Source organism: Rhinopithecus roxellana, chromosome 12 (assembly GCF_007565055.1).
Source record: "Rhinopithecus roxellana isolate Shanxi Qingling chromosome 12, ASM756505v1, whole genome shotgun sequence".
NCBI classification, from domain to species: Eukaryota; Metazoa; Chordata; class Mammalia; order Primates; family Cercopithecidae; genus Rhinopithecus; species Rhinopithecus roxellana.
In genome coordinates this window covers 28,102,445-28,127,303 of record NC_044560.1, presented here as the reverse complement: position 1 = coordinate 28,127,303, position 24,859 = coordinate 28,102,445, and the positions used below count along the sequence as shown (strand labels likewise).

The window sequence follows — 24,859 nt, the reverse complement described above, 5'->3', positions numbered from 1 at the left end:
GGTCAGGAGATCGAGACCATCCTGGCCTACACGGTGAAACCCCGTCTCTACTAAAAAATACAAAAAACTAGCTGAGCGAGATGGCGGGCGCCTGTAGTCCCAGCTACTCGGGAGGCTGAGGCAGGAGAATGGCGTAAACCCGGGAGGCGGAGCTTGCAGTGAGCTAAGATCGCGCCACTGCACTCCAGCCTGGGCGACAGAGCGAGACTCCGTCTCAAAAAAAAAAAAAGAGGTTACAGTAGAACCAACTAAATAGGAGCAGAAGTGACAGATATCCATTTGCCATATGATGGCCAATGTTCCAAATAGAAGCTGCTCCCTCCACCTAAATCCCAGAGTGAAATAACATGGGACAGAGGCATGGCAAGCTTGCAATAGGCATGTCATACAAAAGTGTAAGAAATGGCCGGGCATGGTGGCTCACGCCTGTAATCCAGCACTTTGGGAGGCCAAGGTGGGCAGATCACCTAAGGTCAGGAGTTTGAGACCAGCCTGGCCAACATGGTGAAACCCCGTCTCTACTAAAAATACAAAAATTAGCCAGGTACAGTGGCGTGGGCCTGTAGTCCCAGCTACTCAGGAAGCTGAGGCAGGGAGATCACTTGAACCCGGGAGGCAGAGGTTGCAGTGAGCCAAGATCGCACCACTGCACTCCAGCCTGGGAGACAGAGTGAGACACTGTCTCAAAAAAAAAAAAAAAAAAGAAAGAAAGAAAAAGAAATGCACCTTTGTTGTTTTGTTGTAATCTATTAAGAATTGGGGAATTATTTGTTATTTCTGCATAACTTAGCATGTCCTAACTGATATAGGCACTAGCTTGTAAAGTTGGGCATCACATGCCCTAAGACCCAGCCTTCCATTTTTAGAAACTTTCCCTGGAGACACTTCTGCAGAGGAGATGCGTAAAATAACATCCATGACAACATTGGCCATGATTTCGAAACACCTGGCAAAAACCCAGCATCTCTTGGTAGAGGATGGATCTATAAATAATGGCATATTTCCAGCAGAGTCAAGACGAATGCACTAAAGCTACACATGACAACACAGTGAGTCTTTTTTTTTTTTTTTTTTAAGACAGAGTCTTGCTCTTGTCGCCCAGGCTGGAGTGCAGTGGTGCAATCTCGGCTCACTGCAACCTTCGCCTCCCTGGTTCAAGCGATTCTCCTGCCTCAACCTCCTGAGTAGCTGGTATTACAGGCACCCACCACAATGCCTGGCTAACTTTTGTATTTTTTGTAGAGACGGGGTTTCACCATGTTGGCCAGTCTTGTCTCGAACTCCCGACCTCAGGTGATCCACCCGGCTCGGCCTCCCAAAGTGCTGGGATTACAGGCGTGAACCACCATGCCTTGCCACAATGAGTCTTATAAATATAATTTTGAGCGATTCAGGCAAGTCACAGAAGTCTCCATATAGCCCAATACAATTTTCATAAAGCTCAAAAACAAACCAAACTAAATAACATAGTTTTAGGATACATAATTACATGAGAAATGATTTTTTTAAGCAAGGGAAAGATAGACTCAAAATTCCTAAGAGAGGCTGCCTGGGGATGGGCAGAAGGTGAGGGGAGAAAGCAGCACATGGATGGCGGCTCTGACCTTGACTTTGACCCTGTAAGTGTTGAGATATTAAACATTCTAGGATTTGTGGTGTATGGAGTCTCTGTCACACCTATTCAACACTGCTCTCGTAGTGCAAAGCCAGTCTTAGTATATAAATAAATGTGTGTGGCTGTGTTCCAGTAGAACTTTACCTATTGACTCTGAAATTTCAGTTTTATATAATTTTATGTGCCATAAGCTATTATTCTTCCTTGGATTACTTTTAAACCATTTAAAAATGAAAAAGCTGGCTGGGCCCAGTGGGTCATGCCTGTAAACCCAGCACTGTGGGAGGCCGAGGCGGGTGGATCACTTGAGACCAGGAGATCAAGATCAGCCTGGCCAACATGGTAAAACCCCATCTCTACTAAAAATATAAAAATTAGCCAGGTGCAGTGGTGCGCACCTGTAATCCCAGCTACTCTGGAAGCTGAGGCATGAGAATTGCTTGAACCAGGTGGCAGAGGTTGCAATGAGCCAAGATCGCACCACTGCACTCCAGCCTGGGCGACAGAGCGAGACCCTGTCTCAAAAAAAAAAAAATAAAATAAATAAAATTTAAAAAGCTATCCTTAGATCATAAGCCAAACAATGGCAGCCATGCCAGGTTTGCACATGTAATCCCAGTTACTTGGGAGACTGAGGCGGGTGGATCATGTGAGCCCAGGAGTTTAAGGCTAAAGTGTGCTATGATTGTGCCTGTGAGTAGCCACTCCATTCCAGCCTGGGCAACATAGCAAGACTCTGTCTCAAGCAAGCAAACAAACAAAGGCAAATGGTGCACCAGGTTTGGCCATGGGAGTTTGGCGGCCCCCACTCTAGTGCTGTGGTAGGACGATGAGTCCACAGGTGCTCATTTTCTCACTGTACTTCACACCTATTGTATGTGGTTCATTTATTTGCTTTTATATAAAATATTTTGTTAAAAGTTAAGAATTTTTAGAATATAACCTGGCTTAAAAGGGAGCAGGACAAAGGCAAAAGGTGTACAGGATATGCAGACCCTTGAACTCTTTCCAAAACTTCCTCCAGGCCTGAGGTTTTTTGCCCTTGACCCCAAATTCAGGCAGTCTCCTCAAACTCCCCTGACAGTGAAGCATGTCATGTTACATGACAGAACCAATGGAAAGTTTCGCTGGGGTACTTACTGCACCTTGTGGCTTACTGTCGTATGTCATATTAGCACCAAAACACAGACCTGCACTGATTTTGATTATCATTGTAGTTGGACCACTGGCCTACATAATTGAATTTAAACTATAATTTTCTTTGGATTTCAAAAAAACTAGCTCAAGCCTGTTAAGTGGTATCTAGAAAATGCTTTTTTATCACCAGCTCTGGCCCCATCTGTCTGTTCTGTTAAAAGTGGTGCATTAGGCCGGGCGCGGTGGCTCAAGCCTGTAATCCCAGCACTTTGGGAGGCCGAGACGGGTGGATCATGAGGTCAGGAGATCGAGACCATCCTGGCTAACATGGTGAAACCCCATCTCTACTAAAAAATACAAAAAACTAGCTGGGCGAGGTGGCGGGCGCCTGTAGTCCCAGCTACTCGGGAGGCTGAGGCAGGAGAATGGCGTGAACCCGGAAGGCGGAGCTTGCAGTGAGCTGAGATCCGGCCACTGCACTCCAGCCTGGGCGACAGAGTGAGACTCCGTCTCAAAAAAAAAAAAAAAAAAAAAAAAAGTGGTGCATTATTTTGCCCAGGCATGGCGGCTCATGTCCGTAATCCCAGCACTTTGGGAGGCCAAAGTGAGCCTAGGAGTATCAGACTAGCCTGGACAACATGATGAAATGCCATCTCTACCAAAATGAAAAACAGAAGTTAGTCAGGTGTGGTGGTTCTTCCTTATAGTTCCAGCTACTCAGGAGACTGAGGCAGGAGGATCATGTGAGCTCCCGGAGGTCAAGGCTGCAGAGAGCTATGATGGTGCCACTGCACTCCAGCCTGGGTGACAGAGTGAGACCCTGTCCAAAAAAAAAGAGAAGTGGTGTGTTTTTAAAGGACGACTTATTGGCATTGAGGAAAGAACATGTGTTGGGGGAATCCTGGGTATTTGTAGGATGGTGTTCTTGATTTTGAAAGCTGTGATAGCGGGATGACTCGTATCTCCTCGCTTCTTTTCAAGGAAGTCCCAACAGCCCTATCCACTTCCATTTCACAGTTCACATCCTCCTTCTTCTTCTTCTGGAAATCGGCAGCTGCATCCATCTTCCTCTTGAGTGGTTTGTACTGGTCTCATAAATGCTAAAAAAAAATTTTAAAGATACATATATTTTGTTGTCTATTCGAATCATTTAACACTTATTTTCCATAAATTACAGCTGCAGAACATCTCTAAGCAGCAAACATTCTCACCTTTAATTTTAACAAACTCAGCCAGGCGCGGTGGCTGACGCCTGTAATCCTAGCACTTTGGAAGACGGAGGCGGGCAGATCACTTGAGGTCAGGAGTTCGAGACCAGCCTGGCCAACATAGCAAAACCCCATCTCCACTAAAAATACAAAAATTAGCCGGGCGTGGTAGCGGGTGCCTGTAATCCCAGCTACTGGGGAGGCTGAGGCAGGAGAATCGCTTGACCCCGGGAGACGGAGGTTGCAGTGAGCCGAGATCGCGCCACTGCACTCCAGCCTGGGCGACAACAGCAAAACTCTGTCTCAAAAATAATAATAATAATAATAATAATACTTTTAACAAACTCATCCACAAGAGAGGTAACAGCAAGGATGAACTTCCTCTAGAGATTATTTGACATTTGTTTCCGTTTACCAAATATTTTTACTGGTCTTTAAGAACTATTTTATTTATTTTCTACATTAGCTAAAAAGAAGTCATAAGCATGAATCACTAAAGCATAAAATATTAGCCATATCCCAATCATAGCTCTAGTTTCAATTCAGCAGCACATATTTTCGTCTTGAGGGTTACATAGATTCGAGATCCGATGGTTTCTTTGGAACACAATGCTATGACTGCAAGAGTGTGGAGGTATCCCCACGACTTCCATTGTTAGGAACCAAGAACTGATCTGCGCATGAGTTGCCAGGCTTTCTTTTACATGTTAGTGAAGTATTTATGTTACTGCTCAGCAGTTTTTCAATCCTAAGCAGATATTTATTTACAGACAAGCAAGTCAAAAAGTCCTACCCGAAGTTCATATGCTTGTTGCTATAAAAAAAAAAAAAACCCAACCCAAATAACCACACCATCTCCTAGAACTTATGAAAAACTGTCAAGATGTTCAGAAATACCAACGGGATGTCTTTTGAAATTGATTCAAAGATGAATTTCAAAATGGAGATCTCTTCTGGAAAGATTGAGATGTCTGGCCGGGCGCGGTGGCTCAAGCCTGTAATCCCAGCACTTTGGGAGGCCGAGACGGGCGGATCACGAGGTCAGGAGATCGAGACCATCCCGGCTAACACGGTGAAACCCCGTCTCTACTAAAAAATACAAAAACTAGCCGGGTGAGGTGGCGGGCGCCTGTAGTCCCAGCTACTTGGGAGGCTGAGGCAGGAGAATGGCGTGAACCCGGGAGGTGGAGCTTGCAGTGAGCCGAGATCCGGCCACTGCACTCCAGCCCGGGCGACAGAGCAAGACTCCATCTCAAAAAAAAAAAAAAAGATTGAGATGTCATGCTTTCCGTATTTTCCTGCTGAGTACTGCTGAAAACCTCTCCAAAAGGCAGAGAGAGGAAGGCCAATTGGGTCATGATCTCCGGATCCGAGAAACAACAAGGTAATGGGTTTCTTTCTGCCTCATTTCCCTCTGACTGGGAACTAGAGAAGCAGCAACCTAAAAATGCCAATAGTATGGACAAAGCAAAACAAAAACCAAGAATAGGCCAGGTGTGGTGCCTCACATCTGTAATCCAAGCATTTTGGGAAGCCAAAGCAGGCAGAACATCTGAGGTCAGAAGTTCAAGACCAGCCTGGCCAACATGGCGAAACCCTGTCTCTACTAAAAACACAAAAATTAGCTGGGCATAGTGGCGCACACCTGTAACCTTAGCTACTCAAGAGGCTGAGGCAGGAGAATTGCTTGAACCTGGGAGGCGAAGGTTGCAGTGAGCTGAGATTGCACCACTGCACTCCAGCCTGAGTAACAGAGCAAGACTCCATCTCAAAAAACACACACAAAAAACTAAGAAGAGTTTGTACTCCCTAGTTGTGAGACTAGGAAAGGGGCAGCATAGCAAGACTAAAAGCTTCTTTTTTTTTTCTTTTTTCTTTTTTTTGAGACGGAGTCTCTCTCTGTTGCCCAGACTGGAGTGCAGTGGTGCGATCTTGGCTCACTGCAACCTCCGCCTCTCGGGTTCAAGTGATTCTCTTGCCTCAGTTTCCCGAGTAGCTAGGACTACAGGCACCCACCACCACGCCCGGCTAATTTTTGTATTTTTAGTAGAGACAGGGTTTCACCATATTGGCCAGGCTGGTCTCGAACTCCTGACCTTATGATCCGCCCGCCTCGGCCTCCCAAAGTGCTGAGATTACAGGTATGAGCCACTGCGCCTGGCCCAAAAACTTCTAGACAATAACCACTCAATTCTAACAAAACACCACAAAAAACACAGTGGCTCCACCTGCGAACCCACCAGGAAAGACTGCGTAGAGAACCTGAACTTCCTCCCTCACCATGGATTAAGGCTCATCTCCCCCTCCTTCCTGGGGTGGTGTCAGAGGAGGCCTAGTGGGAGCCGGAACTCCCACATGTCTAGTAATAAAAAGGAGACGCTCACCCTCCAGGAGGCATAGTGCAGAACCCAAACTTCCTCCACCCCTGCCTGGCTGTAACAAGCTGCCCATCCTCCTTCCTTCCCTAGAGTGATGTCAGAGGAACCCTGAGAAAATACATGATCTAAATTAGATCCAGAAACTTGGTGTGGGGGCTCACGCCTGTAATCCCAGTATTATGGGGGCCAAAGCAGGAGGACTGCTTGAGTCCAGGAGTTCTAGACCATCTTTGGTAACACAGCAAGGCCCTGTCTCTACAAAACATTTAAAAATTAGCCAGGGGTGGTGGTACATGCCAGTGGTCTCAGCTACTCTGGAGGCTGAGGTGGGAGGATCACTTGAGCCCAGGAGGTTGAGGCTGCAGTGAGCCGTGATCATGCCACTGCACTCCAACCTGGGTAATACAGCAAGCAAGACCCTGTCTTCAAAAAAATTTTTTTTCCTTAGGCCTAAATCTAACAAAACACATACAGAACTTGTATAGTGAAAACTGCAAAATGCTGTGAAAGAAATTTTAAAATATATAAATAAATGGAGAGACATACCATGTTTGTGCATTGGAATACAGTCATACTGCATAAAACGATGTTTTGGTCAAAAACAGACCGCATATATGATCGTGGTCCCATAAGATTATAGTGGAGCTGAAAAGTTCCTGTTGCCTTGTGATATCCAACCATCATAACACTGCAGCACTGCTCATTGCTCACGTTTGTGGTGATACTGATGTGAAAAACCTACTGAGCTGCCAGTTGTGTAAAGTGTAGCATATGCAATTATGTATGGCACATAATACTTGATAATAACAATAAATGAGTATGTTAGTAGTTTATGGACTTACTATGCCATACTTTTTATAGTTAGAGTATATTCCATATATATATATATATATATTATATATTATATATACACCCACCCACACACACACAACCAGTTAAGGCCAGGCGTGGTGGCTCATACCTGTAATCCCAGCACTTTAGGAGGCCGAGGCGGTGGATTGACTGAGCTCAGGAGTTCGAGATTAGCCTGGGCAACACAGTGAAACCCCGTCTCTACTAAAGTACATTAGCCGGGCATAGCACCATGCACCTGTAATCCCAGCTACTTAGGAGGCTGAGACAGGAGAATCCCTTGAACTCGGGAGGCAGAGGTTGTAGTGAGCCGAGACCACCCCATTGCACTCCAGCCTGGGCAACAGAGCAAGACTCTGTCTCAAAAAAAAACAAACAAACAATCAAAAAAAACCAGTTAATTGTAAAACAGCCTCAGGCAGGTCCTTTGGGAGGTATTCCAGATATTCCAGAAGAAGACATTGTTCTCATAGGAGATGACAGCTACATGCATGTTTTTGCCCCGAAGATCTTCCAGTGGGACAAGATGTGGAGGTGGCAGACACCAACTCTGTGTGGGTCTAGGTTAATATGTGTGTTTGTGTCTTAGTTTTTCACAAAAAAGTTTAAAAAGTAAAAAACAATTTAAAAACTTTTAAATAGATAAGTTTATAGAATAAGGAAATAAAGAGAAAATATTTTTGTATAGCTGTACAATGTGCTTGTGTTTTAAGCTAAGAGTTATTACAAAAGAGTCAAAAAGTTTAAAAAATTGTTTTTAAGTTTATAGGCTGGGTGTGATGGCTCATGCCTGTAATCTCAGCACTTTGGGAGGCCAAGGTGGGCAGATTACTGGAGCTCAGGAGTTCGAGACCAGCCTGGCCAACATGGTGAAACCCCATCTCTAATACAAAAATTAGCCAGGCGTGGTGGCAGCTGCCTGTAGTCCCAGCTACTTGGGGGGCTGAGGCAGGAGAATCACTTGAACCTGGGAGGTGGAGGCTGCAGTGAGCCAAGATCTTGCCACTGCATTCCAGCCTGGGCAGCAGACTGTGCCTCAAAAAATAAATAAATAAATAAATAAATTAAAGTTTATGAAGCAAAAAGTTACAGTAAGCTCAGGTTAATTTATTATTGAAGAAAGAAAACATTTTAAATAAATTTAGTTTAGCTTCAGTGTACAGTGTTTATAAGACTACAGTCATATACAGCAGAGGTCCTCAACCTTTTTGGCAAGAGGGATCAGTTTTGTGGAAGACAGTTTTTCCATGGACTGGGTGGGGGGATGGTTTCGGGATGATTCAAGCGCATTACATTTATTGTGCACTTTATTTCTATTATTATTACATTGTAATATATAAAGAAGTAATTATACAACTCCCCGTAATGTAGAATCAGTGGGAGCCTGAGTTTGTTTTCCTGCAACTAGACAGTCCCATCTAAGGGTGACGGGAGACAGTGACAGATCATCAGACATTAGATTCTCATAAGGAGCCGCAACCCAGATCCCTCACGTGCGCAGTTCACAATAGGATTCGTGCTCCTATGAGACTCTAATGCTGCTGCTGACGTGACGGGAGGTGGAGATCAGGTGGTAATGCAAGTGATGGGGAGCGGCTATAAATACAGAGGAAGCTTCATGCTTTCGCCCACCACTCTCCTCCTGCTGTGTGGCCCCGTTCCTAATGGAGTCTCACTTTGTTGCCCAGCCTGGAGTGCAGTGGTGTGATCACAGCTCACTGCAACCTCTGCCTCCCAGGTTCAAGGGGTTCTCCCACCTCAGCCTCCTGAGTAGCTGGAATTACAGGCGCATGCCACCACACCCAGCTAATTTTTGTATTTATAGTAGAAACGGGGTTTCACCATGTTGGCCAGGCTGGTCTCGAACTCCTGACCGCAGGTGATCAGCCCACCTTGGTCTCCCAAAGTGTTGGGATTACAGACGTGAGCCACCATGCCTGGCAAAAATCATATTATTTTCATGGTACCTCTTCTGTGTTTAGGTATGTTTAGCCACACAAATACCATTATGTTACAGTTGCCTATGGTATTCGGTACAGTCACACGCCCTACAGATTTGTAACATAGGAGCGACAGGCTATACCATCCAGCCTAGGTGTATGGTAGGCTGTACCGTCTAGGTTTGCCTAAGTGCCCTCTATGATGTTCACATAACAACGAAATCACCTAACAACACATTTCTCAGAACGTACCCCTGTCGTTAAGTGATACGTGACTGTACTTCACATAGTAAAGATGTCAATTCGCCCCAAACTGATATGCAGATTTAACACAATTGTTATCAGAATCCCGACCGGCTTTTTGTAGCTATAGATATTATCCTAAAATGTATGTGGAAATGCAAAGGAACTAGAATACACAAAACAATTTTGAAATGAAATAAAAAAGCAGGAGAGACTACCACCCTCTACCCAATGTCAGTGTTTATGTATAACCACAGTGATCAAGGCTGTGTGGTATCGGCAGAAGAAGAAACACATGGATCAGTAGAACAGAAGAGGGAAACCAGACAGCCCCACGTAATTGCGGCCACCTTACTTCTGACAACGGTACAATGAAAGAAGACTAATGTTTTCCACTAGTGATGCTAGAGCAATTGGACATCCCTAGGCCAAAAACAACAACAACAACAAAAGACTTGGCTAAAACCTCTCACACCTTATACGAAAAATTTAAAATGAATCAAGGCTTGGCACAGTGGCTCACACCTGTAATCCCAGCACTTTGGGAGGTCAAGGCAGGAGGATTGTTTGAGACCAGGAGTTCAAGACCAGCCTGGGCAACATAGTGAGACTCTGTCTCAAAATAAATAAATAAATAAAAAATGACCCAGGCATGCAGGGAGCCGAAGCCGTGAGACATCACCGACTCAACATTCCGCTGGAGGCTATATGATCAAACAGTAAAGTGTTTAAATGCAAGATGTGAGCAAACTCACACTGCTCTGCCACCAAAAGGTTTGCTGAGGGACATCACTCCCTGGCTCCTTGAAGTTATCTATTGAGAAATCTAGCACCTATTGTTCAAAGGATGCAGTCTCCCAAGTCTGCTGTGAACCAAACACCAAATGGCCAACTGACAATTACCGACAGGACAATCACCCCTGCTTTCTCACCATCTCTTTTGCCTAATAAAGTTCAGGGCCTTTGTCCACTAGAGGCAAGGTTACCCCTGACTCCTTCTTCCAAATATATTCTTTTATCTCCTGTCTTTTATTCCTGCGTTCTCCCCACTTTGTTCAGTCCAATAGGTCTGTGGCAAGTGGTGGCACACTCCTGTAGTCCCAGCTACTTGGGAGGCCAAGGAGGGAGGATCACTTGAGCCCAGGAGGTGGAGGCTGCAGTAACCCATGATCACACCAGTGCACTCCAGCCTGGGTGACAAACCAGAGACCCTGTCTCAGGAAAAAAAAAAAAAAAAAAAAAATCAAGATATAAATACGAAATAAAAAAATTGTAAAAGTTATAGGAGACAGAGGGGAAAAATATCTAAATCTTTGAGACTCAGGACTCAGTGAAGAATTCTTAGACATGACTCCATCAATGAAAAAATCCATAAATTGGGCCGGGCGCGGTGGCTCAAGCCTGTAATCCCAGCACTTTGGGAGGCCGAGACGGGCGGATCACAAGGTCAGGAGATCGAGACCATCCTAGCTAATACGGTGAAACCCCGTCTCTACTAAAGAATACAAAAAACTAGCCGGGCGACGAGGCGGGCGCCTGTAGTCCCAGCTACTTGGGAGGCGGAGGCAGGAGAATGGCGTGAACCTGGGAGGCGGAGCTTGCAGTGAGCTGAGATCCGGCCACCGCACTCCAGCCTGGGCGACAGAGCCAGACTCCGTCTCAAAAAAAAAAAAAAAAAAAAAAAAAAAAAAAAAAAAAAAAAAAATCCATAAATTGGACTTCATCAAAATTAAATAGCTTTTCTCTGTGGAAGAGCCCCGTGAAGAGGATGAAAAGGCAAGCTACTGACTGGGAGAAAATATTTATAAATCATATATATGCCAAAGGACTCCTATCTGGGAAATATGAAGAACTCTTGGATCTCAACAGTAAAACAAATAATCTAACTAGAAAATAGGCGAAAGACCTGAACAACACTTCACTGAAGAAGACGTAAAAATGGAAAATAAGCGTATGAAAAGATGTCCACCCATAAGGGAAATGCAAATTAAAGCCCCAATGAGATGTCACTACACACCTATTAGAACAGCTGAGATAAAAATTAAGGCAATGCAAAATGCAAGCAAGGATGCAGAGAAACTCCGATGAGAATGTGAAATGATACACTTCCTCTGGAAAATAGTTTGGCAACTTCTTAAAAACTAAACAAGCACCAAACATATAGCCCAGGAATTGCACTCCTGAGCATTTCTCATAGAGATACAAAAATACATGCCCACACAAAAACTGTACATGATTATTCCTCGCAGCTTTATATGTAATAGTCAAAACAGAAAGCAAACAAAATATCTTTTAATGGGTGCATGGTAAAACAAACTGTGGCACAAGCGTATCATGGAATACTATTCAGCAAGGAAAAAGAATGAATCATTGAAACACACAGCAACTTGGATGAATATCAAGGGCATTCTGCTGAGTGAAAAAGCAAAATCTTAAAAAAGTTCATGTTTGTGAAAGTTGTCAGAATCAAAATGGAGTAACTTGTGTCAAAACCCCGACAAATGGGCCGGGCGCGGTGGCTCATGCCTGTAATCCCAGCACTTTGGGAGGCCGAGGCAGGCAGATCACGTGAGGCCAGGAGTTCAAGACCAGCCTGGCTAACATGGCAAAACCTCGTCTCTACTATAGCTGGGCATGGTGGCAGCTGCCTGTGATCCCAGCTACTCAGGAGGCTGAGGCACGAAAATCGCTTGAACCCAGGAGGCGGAGTTTGCAGCGAGCGGAGATCATGCCACTGCACTCCAGCCTGAATGACACACGGAGATTCCGTCTCAAAATTTATTTTAAAAACCCTGACAAATGGAGCCAGGGAAGGCCATGAAGAGAGTTTCTTATGCATGCATGCCTAATAAAAACAACTATCACAAGACTGCAGAAACCACAACCTTGCACAGAGGCTACCGTGTCTTACACAAAAAAATACTTCTGCGGGTATTGATCTTCGTAGCAAAGGATCATTGTTTCAAAATAACTTACATAATCCTCCTCAGTTTTTCCTTTTTCTTTTTTTGAGACAGAGTCTTGCTCTGTCACCCAGGCTGGGTACAGGACGTGATATCGGCTCACTAAAACCTCTGCCTCCCAGGTTCAAGCAATTCTCGTGCCTCAGCCTCTCGAGTACCTGGGATTACAGGCATGTGTCACCACACTGGGCTAACTTTTTGTATTTTTAGTAGAGATGGGGTATCACCATGTTGGCCAGGCTGGTCTCGAACTCCTGACCTCAGGTGATCCACCCACCTCGGCTTCCCAAAGTGCTGGGATTACAGGCATGAGCCACTGCGCCCAGCCCCTCATTTTTTCTTTTAAAAACTCTTGTCACCTTTACCTCCCTGAATAAACCCATCATATTCCCACTGCAATGCCACTCCTGGAAAAAATACCATAATCTTTTAGAGAGCCTCTTTCTCTGTCTGTGATTTAGCTTGACACACGCTGTATGATTCTATTTATACAATATTTCTTAAATAGCAAAAGTATAGAGATGGAAGACAGATAAGTGGTTGCCAGGGGATGGTGGGGAGAGGGAGAGCACCTGACTAGAAAGGAGTAGTGGGAGAAGATCTCAGCGGTGATGGAAAGTTCTGATTTTATTGTGCTGGTTGTTATACGACTTCACATGTGTGACAAAGAGACAAAGTACACACACACACACCATGCCAATGTCAATTTCCTGCTTTGCCATTGCACTGGAGGATGGAACCCAGAAATGGCATGAGAGATGTACCTGTCTTGACAAATTCCTGTGAATCTATAATTATGTCAAAATCAAAATTTCTTTTAAATGACCTAAAAAAAATTTTTTTTTGAGACAGAGTTTCACTCTTGTTGCCCAGGCTGGAGTGCAATGGCGTGATCTCCATTCACTGCAACCTCCGCCTCCCAGGTTCAAGCGATTCTCCTGCCTCAGCCTCCTGAGTAGCTGGGATTACAGGCGCCCGCCACCACGCCTGGCTAATTTTTTGTATTTTTAGTAGAGACGGGGTATCACCATGGCCAGGCTGGTATTGAACTCCTGACCTCAGGTGATCCGCCTGCCTTGGCCCCCCAGAGTGCTGGGATTACAGGTGTGAGCCACAGCACCCAGCCAGAAGGAAGACTTCCCTGACCAGGAATCGAACCCAGATTGCGACGGTGAACGCCGAATCCTAACCACTAGACCACCAGGGAGTGTCCTAAAAACTTTTAAAAAATGAATTATGGTTCCACTGAAACTCACTAATTACTCATAAATACGTTTGAAAAGCATTTTCGAAAGAACTTTGTTGCAGTCTGGGGTGTGGATGGAACTTTGTTGCAGAGGTAGTCCTTTAAATCAGGATTAAGTCCAGCACTTTGGGAAACCGAGGTGGTAGGACCACTTGAGCCCAGGAGTTTAAGACTGGCCTGGACAACATAGTGAGACCCCATCTCCACAAAAAAATTAAAAATCAATTAAAAATTAGCTCTGTGTGGTAGTATGCACCTATAGTCCCAGCTATTTAATAGGCCGAGGCAGGAGATTGCCTGAGCTCTGGAGTTCAAGGCTGCAGTGAGCTGTGATCGCACCACTGCACTTCAGCCTGGGTGACACAGTAGACCCTGTCTCAAAAAAACAAAAGACAAAACCGAAATCAGGCTTAAGTGAGAGCGTAGAGGTTTAAATTGGAGGTGTAGACCTCAAAAAGAGAATGAAAGAGCAAACCACAGAATAGGAAAAGATATTTGCAGCTCATGAACAGCAGACTAAAAACTTCCTATACGTAAGAAGAGGACAGACAATCCTATGAGAAAATACTCAAAAGACTTGATCAGGCCCTTCACTAAAGAGGAAATAGCCAAAATAACATGAAAAGGCATCTAACCTCACTAGCAAAGAGGAAGTGTAAGTTAAAACCACAATGAGATACGACTATCCGCCCACCATATTGATAAAAATAGTCCGACGCTGCCAAGAGTTATCAGGGGATGTGGAGTAGAAAGAACATCATTGCCACCAGGGGAGTGTAAATGGGGTCCAATCATTCTGGAAAACAGTTTGGCATATTCAAGACCAAGATACATGTTCCTTGTAGCTCAGCAATGTTATTCCTAGGTTTAAAAACACAACCAAACCAGAAACACGTGTTTACGTGTGCTGAGATACACGGACAAAAATATTCAAATGTCATTACGTGTAATAACCCCAAGCTGGAAGTGATCCCAGTGTCCATCAATATTAGAATAGGTAAACAACAATGTCATCATTCAGTAAAAGAGTGCGCAACAATGGAAATCAACTAAAGATGAACTCAACGTGGATGAATCTTCATGACACAACGTTGAAAGAAGGACCAAGGCCGGACGCAGTGGCTCACGCCTGTAATCCCAGCACTTTGAGAGGCCGAGACGGGAGGATCACGAGGTCAGGAGATCGAGACCATCCTGGCTAACACGGTGAAACCCCGTCTCTACTAAAAATACAAAAAATTAGCCGGGTGCAGTGGCGGGCGCCTGTAGTCCCAGCTACACTGGAGGCTGAGGCAGGAGAACGGCGTGAACCCGGGAGGCGGAGCTTGCAGTGAGCCAATATTGCGCCACTGCACTCCAGCCTGGGCAACAGAGCAAGACTCCGTCTCAAAAAAAAAAAAAAAAAGAAAAAGAAAGAAGGAGCAAGATACAGGAAACACAGTGTGATTCTGTTGTATGAAGTTCACAGCAGCCTGATAAAACGGTGTTGTTGGGTAGCAAAACTATAGCAAAAGGAAGTTAATATCATACAAGTCCAGATGTGGTTAGCACTAGTGGGCAAGGAAGGCTGTGATCCAGAAAGGGCAGCCCAGGGCTTCGGGAATAGGTTATGGTCCAGTTCTTGATTCTGGTAGAGTTATTTGGATGTTCGTTTACAACAATTTGTTAAACTTTGCATTTATGCATTTTTTTATATAGGTCACAATGTAAAAAAGTTCTATATCGCTTTAAAAAGAGGTTTTAAATAAATTAGCATAATTTATTAGATAAGACTTTACTGGCCGAGCGCAGTGGCTCTCGCCTGTAATCCCAGCACTTTGGGAGGCCGAGGCAGGCGGATCACCTGAGGTCGGGAGTTCAAGACCAGCCTGACCAACATGGAGAAACTCTGTCTCTACTAAAAATACAAAATTAGCTGGGCATGGTGGTGCATGCCTGTAATCCCAGCTACTAGGGAGGCTGAGGCAGGAGAATTGCTTGAACCCGGGAGGAGGAGGTTGCAGTGAATGGAGGTTGCGGTGAGCCGAGATTGCGCCATTGCACTCCAGCCTGGGCAACAAAGGCGAAACTCCGTCTCCAAAAAAAAAAGAAAAAGAAAAAAAAACTTTACTAATGCGTTCCTGCACATATGTTTTTAACAACCTACAAATAGACACATTCTGGTCTTACATGGTGTTTTGGGTTAAAATTTTGCTCTCAAAAAGCTCCTTCTATTATATCCCTCTTATTAAGTCTTATTAAGCCTGTTCTGTCTCGTTCTGTCCTTCACAAAGACAAAAAACAGGTTGCCTTCCATCTATATACTTTTTCAAATAAATATCAATGGCTTTTGTTTAGTGGGTGCTGACTCTGTGCCAGGCACTTGCTGAGTACCTTATAGAAATAATACCTTGTTGAACAAATGAATGAATGAAATTCATTATTGAAATTTTTCATGTAATCCATACTGGTGCTGTAATAATCCATTTGTTAAACTCCCTTCAAACTCCCTCTTTGTTCTCTCTGCCTTCCTCGAATACAGGTCTAAACTCATTTTAAACCAGTTTATCAACCAGAGGGACATGGGGACATGGGGGGAACATGGTTTTCTGATTCTTATTTGCCAGTGTCCTCTACACGCACATACATACACATACACACACACGCATACACACACACACGCACGCACACAAGGCACGCACACGCACACACATGCACGCACACGCACACACAGGCACACACACATACACACACACGCGCGCACACACACACATACACACACACGCAATAATCCAAGGCTGCAGCATATTTAAATCTGACATTTTTCTAGAACCAAGATGTGCTATTCTATATGCAAGCTTTCTCCATCCTCAGCACTGTTGACATTTGGGGCAGCATCATTCTTTGCTGGGAGGCTGTCCTGTGCATGGTAGGAGTTTAGCAGCATCACTGGTCTCTACTCACTAGATGTCAATCACCACCTAATCACCCAAATCACCACCACCACCGCCACCAAATACTCCCAGGGATGAAATTGCCCCTGCTTGATAACCACTGGGCTATATGAACCTCATTTCTAGAATTTTTAAAAAAATCATCTTTTCCTTTCTATTATAAAAAGCCTTGCCTTGCCAGAGCTCTAATATGATTATGTTAATCTTACGTTGTTTGAATATATACAGGAGTTTCTTTCTGCCCCGTTTAACAACAGAGAAACGGAGCACGAGGAAGAACAGCAGGAAGAGTACTGCAGTCGAAGTCAGCGCAAGAAAGAAGATGATCTGCGGAGAGTGTCCTGCAAAACACAGCAAAAGGAGAAACGCATGCAGAAATGTATTGACACTCATACACACATGTGTATATTTACATTGGTAAACTCCTAAGCATGAGAAGAATCAGAGCCTTGGGCATCTCCAACCTGCTAATGGAGTAAACTTGGAAAACTTTTAAAAAGGCAAGACATGGTGGCTCATGCCTGTAATCCCGATACTTTGGAAGGCCGAGGCAGGAGGATCACTTAGAGTCAGGAGTTCAAGACCAGCCTGAACAACAGAGCTGTGGCGGGCGCCTGTAGTCCCAGCTACTCGGGAGGCGGAGGCAGGAAAACCGCGTGAACCCGGGAGGCGGAGCTTGCGGTGAGCTGAGATGGTTCCACTGCACTCCAACCTGGGCAACAGAGCAAGACTCCATCTCAAAAAAAAAAAAAAAAAAAGAAAAGAAAAGAAAAGAAAAAAAGAAACGTAATGGCTGCGCGGTGGCTCATGCCTGCAATCCCAGCACTTTGGGAAGCCGAGGTGAGCAGATCAACTGAGGTCAAGAGTTTGAAACCAGCCTGGCCAACATGGAGAAACTCCATCTCTACCAAAAATACAAAACTTAGGCGGGCACCATGGTGGGTGAGTGCCTGTAATCCCAGCTACTCAGGAGGCTGAGGCAGAAGAATCGCTTGAACCTGGGAAGCGGAGGTTGTGGTGAGCCAAGATCGTGCCATTGCACTCCAGCCTGGGTGACAGAGACTCTGTCTCAAAAAAAAAAAAAAAAAAGAAAGAAAGAAAGAAACTTAATAGTTTTCCTAGAGGACACACAAATTAAGCAGTTTATCCTTTCTAGCACAGAAAATAGGGGACCCAGGGGCCGGACGCGGCAGCTCACGCCTGTAATCCCAACACTTTTGGAGGCCAAGGCAGGATGATTGCTTGAGCCCAGGAGTTTGAGAGCAGCCTGGGCAACAGAGCAAGACCCCAACTCTACCAAAAAAAAAAAATACAAAAATTAGCCAGGTGTGGTGGTGCGTGCCTACAGTCCCAGCTACTGGGGAGGCTGAGGTGGGAGGATTGGTTGAGCACAGGAGGTGGAGGTTGCAGTGAGCCAAGATCACGCCACGGCACTCCAGCCTGGCACAGAGCAAGGAACGCTCTTAAAAAAAAAAAAAAAAAGAAAAGAAAAGAAAAGAAAAGAAAAGATGGGACCCTATAATCACCTTTCCTTGGCATTGATAAAGATATAGACTCTGTCTGGGTGAAGTGTCCTCCGGCACTGCTTACAAATGTGTATCTCAGACTGAATAACAAATGCCTGGGAAGGAACCTGCTGGGTCCCTGAGGGCAGGATTCAGGAAGGAATGCACGTGGGCAGTGCCTGTTGTAGGTGGAGGTGTGAGACATCATGATATTGAGGAGATTTAGATACCATCTGGAATCACCACAAGATATGCACTTTGATTGAATGGCATAGCCCAGCTACCTGGCTCTCTCGCAGGGGCAGGCGGGGTCGCAGAGGATGCTCCTGGAGAGAGGTCGGCTGGAGATGGTCCGCAGACCACGTCCCTCTCCTTCGTCCCATTCACAAGCACAGACTTTCCATCCAAAGAACAGCTTAGACAGTTCAATGAAAAGAGTTTAAATAATTAACTTAGGTCCAGAGGATTCTGATTTAAAACTTTGTCAGTTTTTATCCAATGAAGTAGCCTAGTGAAAAGGATATATGAGTCTGCGTTTGAAGGCGATGCAAAGATATTTTGAGAAACTTCCACTTGACTGTCTGGCTCCCTGCAGCTTTCCATGGCTTCCTTCTGTTCGGTGACAGCTTAGTTCAGGCTGTTTTGCCTGGTTAGTCTCTCACCCCCAGTTTCTTAATCAGACTTGACCATCTCTGGCACAGATGAAGGCTAGCATAGGGTTAAGAGGTCCAGCACTGGCATCAGGCAAACCGGGGTTTGAGCCCTGGGTCTGCTGCTTCCCAGAATGACCTTGGGCAAGTTAAGAAATCTCTGTAGCCCAGGCACGGTGGCTCACGCCTGCAATCCCAACACTTTGGTAGGCCGAGGCCAGAGGATCACTTGAGACCAGGCGTTGGAGACCAGCCTGAGTCACATAGCAAGACCCCATCTCTACAAAAATTAAAAAACAAACCAAAAAAATTAGCTGGTGGTGCATGCCTATGGTCCCAGCTACTCAGGAGACTGAGGTGGGAGGATCACTTGAACCCAGGAGTTCCAGGCTGATCACTTGAACCCAGGAGTTTGATGCTGTCTCAGAAAGAAAAGAAAAGAAAAATGAAACCTCCCTAAGCCTCAGTTTTCTCATCTGCAAAATTAGGATTGTATGTGCTGCCAGAACTATTTCAAAGAACAAACGAGTGAGAGTCAGTGACACACTCTTGCACGTCTGACACGCTGAGTAAATGGTAGCCATCATCATCATCATCACCATTATCGCTATCATTGTTGCTTTTCTTGTTACGCCTTTCCCTCGTCCCTTTACCTACCCCACATCCACCCATCCTCCAGAGCCAGATTAAACCCACTCTTCCATGCAGACTCACTTAACAACTCTGAAAAATTTGTATTGAAAGACTTTTTTTAAAAAGCCACTTTCCAGTCGGTCACGGTGGCTCATGCCTGGAATCCCAGCACTTTGGGAAGCCAAGGCGGGTGGATCACTTGAGGTCAGGAGTGCGAGACCAGCCTGGCTAACATGGTGAAACCCCATCTCTACTAAAAATGCCAGGCGTGGTGGTGTGCACCTGTAATCCCAGCTACTCAGGAGGCCAAGGCAGGAGAATTGCTTGAACCTGGAAGGTGGAGGTTGCAGTCAGGTGAGACTGCGCCATTGCCCTCCAGCCTGGGCAAGAAGAGTGAAACTCCATCTCAAAACAAACAAACAAGCAAACAAAACAGATCTTTTTTAAAAAGCCACTTTCCAAAGAGAGAATTCAGCTAAGTCCAAGAAAACAGTTAATACTTTTCTTGTGAATCACGATTCCATTTGTCAGCCACTCTGATGCTGATAAATTGTAAATGACAAAAGCAGAGGGATACTATGATTCCTGTTTTAAAACACTTTATTTCTCTCCAAAAGAGTCACTTTCCAGTCTGTTACAGACCAATACACTTTTGAAATACAATAAAAATGTAAAAGTAAAATAATAAAAATGATTTTCTAGTAAGAAAGTCAAATGGAAAAAGAAGCAAATACATATAAAATGCAACGCCCAAATTTTTATTCTTAGTCAACAGACCACATTACTCTGCCAATTTGCCTTAAAAGTTTCTAAATGCTTATTCTCTAACCCTACACCGCTGTTGATGGGGGCACAAGACAAGCCATTTGTGGACCAGCACCTATCCACAGACCACAGTGTGATTTCTGGTTCCACAAAACAACAGTCACATTCTCTCGTATACTACTGGCTTTTTACCACCTGTGATGGCCTTGTGTGCCCAAGTGTGTGCCACATTTTGGAGGGTAACGAGCAATTAGTTACTTCTGTATCATTCTAGGGGCTGGCATTGAGCACATGGAGATGGGCTGATCAACGAGAGAAGATAACAGGCAGCAAAGGAATGAGAAGGAAACAGAGAAGAGGCAGACAGTGGCAAAGTTCCACTGGCAATTCTTTTCCTTTCTTTTGAGACAGGGTCTCTGTTCTGGAGTGCAATGGTGCGATCATACCTCATTGCAGCCGTAACCTCCCAGACTCAGGTGATCCTCCTGCCTCATCAGCCTTCTCTATAGCTGGGAAGGCTATAGACATGTGCCATTATGCCTGGCAAATTTTTTTATTTTTTTTGTAGAGACGGGGTCTCACTCAGGCTGGTTTCGAACTCCTGGGCTCAAGCAGTCCTCCTGCCTCAGCCTCCAAAGTGCTGAGATTACAGGCGTGAGCCACTGCACGTGCCCACCCTCCACTGGCAATTCTGATCTAAATGTTCCAGGCACTGTTTCTGGAGAAGATGCCCACTTTGCCTACTGAGTTGCTACAACCTCACAGTGCTCCCACGCTGCCTCTTAGTATGTTACATTCTGTCTATACTTGATGGGTGCAAAAAAAGCTTCAATGACAGCATTCCTCATCTTCCAAAAACTTTAACCCAGATCCTTTATGCCATAAACTAAAAGAAATGATACCTACTTTGTCCAGGGTCGACAGACGCCACGTTTCTGATCATTAAATGTCCCAAAGCAACAGTCCTTACAACCTTGCGTTAAAAACGAAAGCAATAACAAAAAGGAAGCATTTTCATCATTTGGTAACTTTCCCTGTGATGAACTTAATAAAGTCATTACCGTAATGCAATCTGCACAAATTATTCTATAATTCTTGAAACAACACCCTAAGATGGCTAGTTTTTATTCTAACTGTACATAAAGTATTGTCTATGTCTGAAATGGGTGAAGATGAATGGTTCTGGCAATTAACAAACATTCTGATTTCAAATTATTTCCATTTATGAAGAAATAATGGAAATATTTTATTAATTAAAATATGACATATCATATACTCACTTGTTACTTTAAGGTTCTACAAATCTGTTTATTTTCAAAGGATCAAGACCTAAGCTAAGTTTGTCTACATCACAAAACTACCCTAGATCAAAGAAGCGCAAACGTACCTTTTTTTGTCAATTCTTGACCTTGTTTACAATCCGGTTCACACATGCTGCATTCTGCCCCCAGGCAGTGATATCCTGAAATGCAGTCACACTCTGCATTGCTGGTGGAGGAACACTCCTTCCTGGTCTTGAAAACACCTACAAAGTTCCCCCCAGCCCCTGTTTTATTACACTTGACCTCCAAATCCAGGAAGCGAATTTACACTCTGCAGTAACAATCATGTTCACTCTACTTATAGTGTTCCCAGTGATTTGAAAGTTTACTTTTAAATCTCCATAACGACATTTTTACATTTTGGTAAGTAAAAACTTCTCTCTTGTCAAAAGAATGTTTCCTCTAATATTTAGAAATCTCAATCCACAAATAATTGCTGTCACCCGATATTATTTTACTGGACCTGCTGGTTGTCAGAAGAATCAGAGTCTTTGACACTTGAGATTTTCAAAAGAGAGCAGTTAATAAACAGGAAAGAAAAGCTTATCTTCCCAATTATCTTCTAGAAGAAGAAAATATCTTTGAACTCATACCTTTACACTGCCTGCATATGTCACAGGTCCTTTGTCCACCTGCGCTGGAGAAACTATTTGGAGGACAGGGACTGCAAATCTGATTCCTGTTATTATCACAGAATGTACCTAAGAAAGGCAGACAATAGTGGTACACATTTGACAATGGGCAATCGTCACCCAAGGCATTCTGAAGTTTACAAGAAAACAGGATTATAAAAGAATGATGAAGGCCGGGCGCGGTGGCTCAAGCCTGTAATCCCAGCACTTTGGGAGGCCGAGATGGGCAGATCACGAGGTCAGGAGATCGAGACCATCCTGGCTAACACGGTGAAACCCCGTCTCTACTAAAAAATACAAAAAAAAAAAAAAACTAGCCAGGTGAGGTGGCGGGCGCCTGTAGTCCCGGCTACTCGGGAGGCTGAGGCAGGAGAATGGCATAAACCCGGGAGACGGAGCTTGCAGTGAGCTAAGATCCAGCCACTGCACTCCAGCCTGGGCAACAGAGCGAGACTCTGTCTCAAAAAAAAAAAAAAAAAGAAGGATGAGTTTTCTAGCTGCCACAGTGATAGGCATTAGTTTGATTGACTTCCTAAAAGAACACATTTGCAAGATTATTCTTTGTGTAATCACAGAATTAGAAATAACAAAATACAGGCCAGGTGCAGTGGCTCACACCTGTAATCCCAGTGCTTTGGGAGGCCAAGGCAGGCAGATCACCTGAGGTCAGGAGTTCAAGACCAGCTTGGCCAACATGGTGAAACCCTGTCTCTACTAAAAATACAAAAATTAGCCAGGCGCAGTGGTGCATGTCTGTAATCCCAGCTACTTGGGAGGCTGAGGCAGGAGAATTGCTTGAACCTGGGAGGTCAAGGTTGCAATGAGCTGAGATCATGCCACTGCACTCCAGCCTGGGTGACAGAGTGATACTCTGTCTCAAAAAAACAAAAACAAAAACAAAAACCAAAAACCAGATATTGTAACAAATAAATCAGCAGAAAGAAAATACTTTATCTATTGAATAAAACAAAATTATTATCTTGATTGATCTAGGAGATCAGTATGACTGGATCCAGGAGGACATCAATGTCCTACACTAAAATTTAAATGCCCCTGACTTTCCCCACTCTGTTAAGCCCTTTAACACCCACTTACTCGCTGCTGTGTCCCCAGTCTGAGCACAAAATCCTACACACAAAACTAACATTTATTTACATTTTGGTAAGTAAAACTTCTGTCTTGTCAAATGAATGTTTCCTCTAATATTTAGAAAGCTCAGTCCACAAATAATTGCCACAAATAAATACCAGTCTTGCCATGTGCCATGCACTGTTCTAAGCCCTTCATTTGATCCTCCCAGCCATCCTATAAAACAGGTTCCCTTATTATCCCCAGATGAGAAAGTCAAGGCACAAGAGGTTGAATGACTGCTGTGTTCACACAGCTAGGTTGTAGCATCCAATAAATATTTGTAAATGAATGAATTTTCATTTTCCTTTCCTTAAAAGGGAGCTCATTGGCCCTAACTACTAGACTAACTGAACCATACTTCCAACAGAACAGATCAAATGCACATGATAACTGAGTACTCACCAGCTGGGCAGTTAATACACAGATCCTGCAATGATCTTGTCCTCTCAAAGTTCAGAACCAGCAACAGAGTGGCTACTATGTTGTAATAGCTGTTTCCCATGATGAAATCTGGTACAGGTATAATACTAGCAAAGCTGATTCCAAGAGAATTTCAATCAAATTAGCTGGTCTCACAAATGTCACTCTGCAAAAGGTAAACATTTCCAAGGAAAGGTGGTTTCTCCTTTCAAAATTATCTATTTGTAATCATTACCTATACAATTCTACAAGAGGAAAACTCAGGGCTTTTCAGGAACAATTAATGATGCAATATTATGGAAAAGTAGCAAATTCATAGAAACCACTACAACAAGGCAGGCATGATTAAACACACTGCTTTGTGCAGGTTTGCCAAAGTCTGAGAGTGCGTTTTCCATCATGTTCTGCCGAAATGTGGAAATAACAACAGCCAGAACTTTTGGGGACTTTCATGGGTACTTTGCAGTACCATCCAGCAATAATGCCAATTACTTACTGCCCCTGAAAAAAAACTCCTTACAAACAGAATCTGTCAGGGGCATCAGACAATTCCGTTCAAGAAGAAGCTATCACAAAATCACTCTTCCCCCCTTTAGCTGAACACCTAACTACTAATATGTGGAAAGACCTCCCTGTTCAACTCACTAACACATTTTCTTCAACAGAGACATGTTTTGAGATGTGGTGCTTGTATGGTAACAAAACTCAGGAGTGCAAAACTCTCTTCAGGCCAAGTTATTGATGTTTATTTAATGGGCTATTGAAGAGAAGTTATTATAAATTAGAAGGAGAAAAAGTCTAGAAATGGGCAAAGGGAGCAAAAGTTCTATCCTCACCCCCTCTCAGTGCCCCCACCCACTCCCCCAAATGGACAGACCTTGAGATCTCAGGGCTGCTGGAGAACTTTCCACTCCTTGGTCTTCAGGCTTCTGCAGCTCTGGAGGACTTCAGGTCAAACATAGGAGGAGTGCAGTGACTCAGCCGGGGGCGGGGTCTCTTGGGAAATTCCCATCACAACTCTGTGACAGCTCTGTGAAATTTTTCATTTCATATCTGCTGGCCCCAAAATCCCCTAGAGCCCCTGTGCCTGCCTGATAATGGCACTTTAAATTGCTTCTTGGAAGCAGCTCTCTACTGTCAGGATGTGTCATAGTTGATGTAGGGAAAAGGATTTTGTCCCTTAACATAGCTCTCCAGGACAAACAATTTAGCATGTCCCTAAAATACTGGATTTGGGATTAGAGGGATGAAACCAACTTCAAAATAATGATCAGCATTTTGCCATA

At 44.3% G+C, this 24,859-nt stretch overlaps 1 protein-coding gene across 2 annotated transcripts; it reads right to left on the bottom strand.

Annotated features, from left to right (window-relative positions):
- Positions 1-3,457: 3,457 nt before the first annotated feature.
- On the bottom strand, positions 3,458-24,603 carry TNFRSF9 (TNF receptor superfamily member 9). 2 transcript variants are annotated; one of them, XM_010357379.2, is made up of 8 exons: positions 24,451-24,603; positions 23,556-23,739; positions 21,984-22,091; positions 21,456-21,593; positions 20,975-21,041; positions 18,305-18,435; positions 16,725-16,856; positions 3,458-3,852 (listed from the first exon to the last, which is right to left on the bottom strand). In XM_010357379.2, exons 2-8 carry the CDS (start codon positions 23,653-23,655, stop codon positions 3,764-3,766), a joined length of 765 nt encoding a protein of 254 aa, XP_010355681.1. In that variant the 5' UTR covers positions 23,656-23,739; positions 24,451-24,603; the 3' UTR covers positions 3,458-3,763. The 2 variants fall into 2 exon arrangements, with proteins under 2 accessions (XP_010355681.1, XP_030768849.1); XM_030912989.1 differs by having other exon boundaries at positions 21,456-21,530; positions 24,451-24,570.
- Positions 24,604-24,859: the final 256 nt, after the last annotated feature.